The following is a 5,000-nucleotide window of genomic DNA, read 5'->3' on the forward strand; positions in this document are numbered from 1 at the left end:
GGTGTGTGGTCATCGCTTCGTTAAACTTTACGGAGCATTTCAACTCAAGCACATGATTGGACGTTGTTATATCCGTGGAAACGACCTGAAGTACAACCACACCGACCTCACCTGGCAAAACCCGGAGCAGACCTGCAGGTACACTTGAGAGACACCTGAGAGACACCTGAGAGACACACCTGAGAGACACCTGAGGGACACACTGAGAGACACACTGAGAGACACCTGAGAGACACACCTGAGAGACACCTGAGAGACACACCTGAGAGACACACCTGAGACATACCTGAGAAAAACACCTGAGAGACACACTGAGAGAGACACCTGAGGGACACCTGAGGGACACACTGAGAGACACACTGAGAGACACCTGAGAGACACACCTGAGAGACACCTGAGAGACACACCTGAGAGACACACCTGAGACATACCTGAGAAAAACACCTGAGAGACACACTGAGAGAGACACCTGAGGGACACACTGAGAGACACCTGAGAGACACACCTGAGAGAGACACCTGAGGGACACCTGAGAGAGACACCTGAGGGACACACTGAGAGACACACTGAGAGACACCTGAGAGACACCTGAGACACACTTGAGACACAACTGAGAGACACACCTGAGAGAGACACCTGAGACACACTGAGAGACACCTGAGACACACATGACATTCCATTCCATTCCATTTAGCTGAGGCTTTTATCCAGAGCGACTTACAATAAGTGCATTCGACCAACAAAGTACCACCTTGAAGAAAACAGAATCATATAAGTTCATCAGGTTTCATAGAGCCAAACATTTCAAGTGTTACTCAACTGGCTTTAGATAAGCCAGCCCTTTATTAGTATATAAGTGCTTTGTTAGTAATTCTATCTCTGGAAATGGAGTCTAAAGAGATGAGTTTTCAGTCTGAAGAAGATGTGTAAGCTATCTGCTGTCCTGATTTCAATGGGGAGCTCATTCCACCATTTTGGATCCAGGATAGCAAACCCACGTGTTTCTGCTGATGGGAACTTGGGTCCCCCTCGCAGTGCGGGTGCAGCGAGCTGTTTGGCTGATGCAGAGCAGAGTGCACGTGCTGGGGTGTACGGTTTAACCATGTCCTGGATGTAGGAAGGGCCAGATCCATTCACAGCATGGTACGCAAGTACCAGTGTCTTGAGGTGGATTCTAGCAGTTACTGGAAGCCAGTGAAGGGAGCGGAGGAGCGGCGTGGTGTGGGAACATTTAGGAAGGTTGAAGACCAGACGAGCCGCTGCATTCTGGATGAGCTGCAGAGGTCGGATGGCACATGCAGGTAGACCAGCCAGGAGGGAGTTGCAGTAGTCTAGGCGTGAGATGACGAGAGCCTGGACCAGAACCTGCGTCTCTTTCTGGGTCAGCTGGGGACGTATCCTCCTGATGTTGTAAAGAGTGTATCTGCAGCAGCGGGTTGTAGCAGAGATGTTTGCAGTGAAGGACAGTTTGTTATCTAGGGTCACACCCAGATTCCTTGCAGTCTGAGTCGGGGAAACAACAGAGGGGCCGATGTTGATTGTTAGGTCAAGAGTGGGACAATCTTTTCCCGGAAGGAAAAGCAGTTCAGTCTTGTCAAGGTTGAGCTTTAGGTGGTGAGCAGACATCCACTGAGAGATGTCTGCTAGGCAAGCAGAGATGCGTGCGACGACCTGGGTCTCTGAGCGGGGAAAGGACAGGATTAGTTGGGTGTCGTCAGCGTAGCAGTGGTATGAAAAACCATGCGCGCTAATGACTGATCCGAGCGAGTTTGTGTACAAGGAGAAGAGGAGGGGACCAAGAACAGAGCCCTGAGGGACCCCTGTAGTTAATTGACAAGGGTCGGACTCGGACCTCTCCAAGTTACCCTGTAGGTCTTTGAGGTATGAGGTGAGGAGGGAAAGTGTAGAGCCTGAAACTCAAAGTTCTTGGAGAGTGTGAAGGAGGATCTGATGGTTCACCGTGTCGAATGCAGCAGACAGGTCCAGAAGGATGATGACAGAGGAGAGGGAGGCTGCTTTAGCCGTGTGCAGTTCCTCAGAGACAGCAAGGAGAGCAGTTTCTGTTGAGTGACCTGCCTTGAAACCAGACTGGTGCGGATCCAGAAGGTTGTTCTGATGGAGATAACAGGAGAGTTGTTTAAAGACAGTTCAAGTGTTTTAGACAGGAACGGGAGGAGAGAGACAGGCCTGTAGTTTATAACATCAGACGGGTTGAGAGTGGGTTTCTTAAGGAGAGGGTTTACTCTTGCCTCCTTGAGACTGTTTGGAAAGTGACCAGAAGTTAGAGAAGTGTTGATGAAATGAGAAACGGTAGAATATCAGGAGCGATAGTCTGAAGGAGGTTTGAGGGGATAGGGTCCAGAGGACAGGTGGTAGGACGGGCAGAGGTCATGAGGGTAAGACCCTCACTTGGAGAGAGAGGGGAGAAGGAGGTCAGTGTGTGGGTGGAGGGAGGGTCAGGTGACTCAGAGGTGAAGGAGGTCAGTGTGTGGGTGAAGGGAGGGTCTGGTGACCCAGCGGTGAAGGAGGTCAGTGTGTGGGTGAAGGGAGGGTCAGGTGACCCAGAGGTGAAGGAGGTCAGTGTGTGGGTGAAGGGAGGGTCTGGTGACCCAGAGGTGAAGGAGGTCAGTGTGTGGGTGAAGGGAGGGTCAGGTGACCCAGAGGTGAAGGAGGTCAGTGTGTGGGCGAAGGGAGGGTCAGGTGACCCAGAGGTGAAGGAGGTCAGTGTGTGGGTGAAGGGAGGGTCTGGTGACCCAGCGGTGAGTAAAGGTGAGTCAGAAAAAGAAGAGCGAATATCATCAACCGTTTTTTCAAAGTGGTTAACAAAGTCGCTTGACAGAAGGGAGGAGGGGGAAGGGGCTTTTGGGTGGTCCAAGAGGGTGGAGGGGGAGGGGCTTTGGGGGGGTCCAAGAGGGAGGAGGGGGAAGGGGCTTTGGGGGGGTCCAAGAGGGAGGAGGGGGAAGGAGCTTTGGGGTGGTCCAGGAGGGAGGAGGGGGAAGGGGCTTTGGGGGGGTCCAAGAGGGAGGAGGGGGAGGGGCTTTGGGGGGGTCCAGGAGGGAGGAGGGGGAAGGGGCTTTGGGGGGGTCCAGGAGGGAGGAGGGGGAAGGGGCTTTGGGGGGTCCAAGAGGGAGGAGGGGGAGGGGCTTTGGGGGGGTCCAAGAGGGAGGAGGGGCTTTGGGGGTGTCCAAGAGGGAGGAGGGGGAAGGGGCTTTAGGGGGGTCCAAGAGGGTGGAGAAGATGGAAAATAGTTTTTTGGGGTTGGAATAGGAAGATTGGATCTTATCTTGAAAGAAAGTGCTTTTTGCCTGAGAGATGGAAGCAGAGAAAGAGGAGAGGAGAGCCTGATAGGTTAGGAGGTCGTCATGGTGATTGGATTTCCACCATTTCCGCTCTGCTACCCTAAGGATGGTTCTTTTAGCATGCAGTGCGTCATTAAGCCAGGGAGCAGGAGGGGACTGATGAGCCTGCCGAGATGTGAGAGGACAGAGAGAGTCCAGAGAGGATGAGAGAGAGAGAGGAGAGAGGAGAGAGGGAGTCCAGAGTTGGTGGGGATGGAGACAGCGTTATGAGTTGGTGGGGATGGAGACAGCGTTATGAGTTGGTGGGGATGGAGACAGTGTTATGAGTTGGTGGGGATGGAGACAGTGTTATGAGTTGGTGGGGATGGAGACAGTGTTATGAGTTGGTGGGGATGGAGACAGTGTTATGAGTTGGTGGGGATGGAGACAGCGTTATGAGTTGGTGGGGATGGAGACAGTGTTATGAGTTGGTGGGGATGGAGACAGTGTTATGAGTTGGTGGGGATGGAGACAGCATTATGAGTTGGTGGGGATGGAGACAGTGTTATGAGTTGGTGGGGATGGAGACAGTGTTATGAGTTGGTGGGGATGGAGACAGTGTTATGAGTTGGTGGGGATGGAGACAGCGTTATGAGTTGGTGGGGATGGAGACAGTGAGAAAGCAAAGGTGGTTAACAGAGAAGTTAGTTCAGATATCTTCCCTGTCTGGAAGTTGAAGTCTCCGAGAAGTACAGCGGGAGGGCCAGTTTCAGGGATGTGTGAGAGGCATTGGCGGCTGGTGGAAAATATTTTTGATGGGGCTATGGAAATGGTGACCAAACCATACTAGGGGGGTCCGGGGGGATGCTCTCCCGGAAGAGAGTTTTGAGAAATGAGCCCATAAATGATAACTTCTGGTGATGTTAGAGATCAACGCTGGAGATTGCGTTGACCGACTGTTTCCACTCAGACTTTAATACAGCTACACCATTGTTTGGTTTCCATGGTAGCGCGTCTCTTTAGCAGCGCGCGCAACTCAAAGTCTGAGAGGGTGAGGAGTCACAGAAAACTGAACAAGAATCGACAACTCCACCCTCTGCTCACTCCTTTCCTGTAAAATACAGGTCCAGCCCACACATATGCTCCATGGTGCCACAGGCATTGCCCTTACAACTACAATAAGCATGTAAATGTTAATCTACAGCTCCGGCGATCCACTAGCACCCGGAGTCTCCACCTGCAGACGCAGCCATCCTCATCAACTACTGACTGTAGCGTCACATTGGATACGATTCCAAACAACTCACAGACTGCATCGGGCGCTGAAATTGCCGCCCTGTAACCATCAGATCTGACGATGCTGATTGGCTGAAATTATGTTTGGGCGTCATAGTTTACAGATAGCAACAGTCAGCTTGTTGGCTGCTGCTGCTCTGGCTGAGGGCTCCTTTCTTACCGCCCGGACGAGAGAGGGTAATGATACACGCTACCGCCAGGCAGGAAACATGTGACTTATCAGTAACTTTAGACATCGTAAAACAACTTTAAACGAGATTTTATTGTAGATTATACATTTCACTGATACCAACTATATAATATTTACCTTGTTCATTAAAAATTAAAATTAAAAATTAAAATATTTTTTAAATATATAAATCTTTTTATTTTTAATGACAATCAAACATGTGGGAAGAGGGGGGGGCGGCGCCCCTATGGGCCGGC

General features: G+C 51.3%; 1 protein-coding gene across 6 annotated transcripts in view; it reads left to right on the forward strand.

Annotated features, from left to right (window-relative positions):
- LOC307015618 (integrin alpha-3-like) overlaps positions 1-5,000 on the forward strand; it is a 38,150-nt gene that overhangs the window by 4,739 nt on the left and 28,411 nt on the right. For 4 of the 6 annotated variants that reach the window (XM_079644348.1, XM_079644346.1, XM_079644349.1 and 1 more), the window contains one exon: positions 2-138. The exons of the other annotated variants lie outside the window; for them this stretch is intronic. In XM_079644348.1, coding sequence (XP_079500474.1) covers positions 2-138 — 137 coding nt within the window. The remainder of the gene's footprint in view (position 1; positions 139-5,000) is intronic. 6 annotated transcript variants of the gene reach the window in all.

Source organism: Notothenia rossii (genome assembly GCF_949606895.1).
Source record: "Notothenia rossii genome assembly, chromosome: 8".
Taxonomy (NCBI): Eukaryota; Metazoa; Chordata; class Actinopteri; order Perciformes; family Nototheniidae; genus Notothenia; species Notothenia rossii.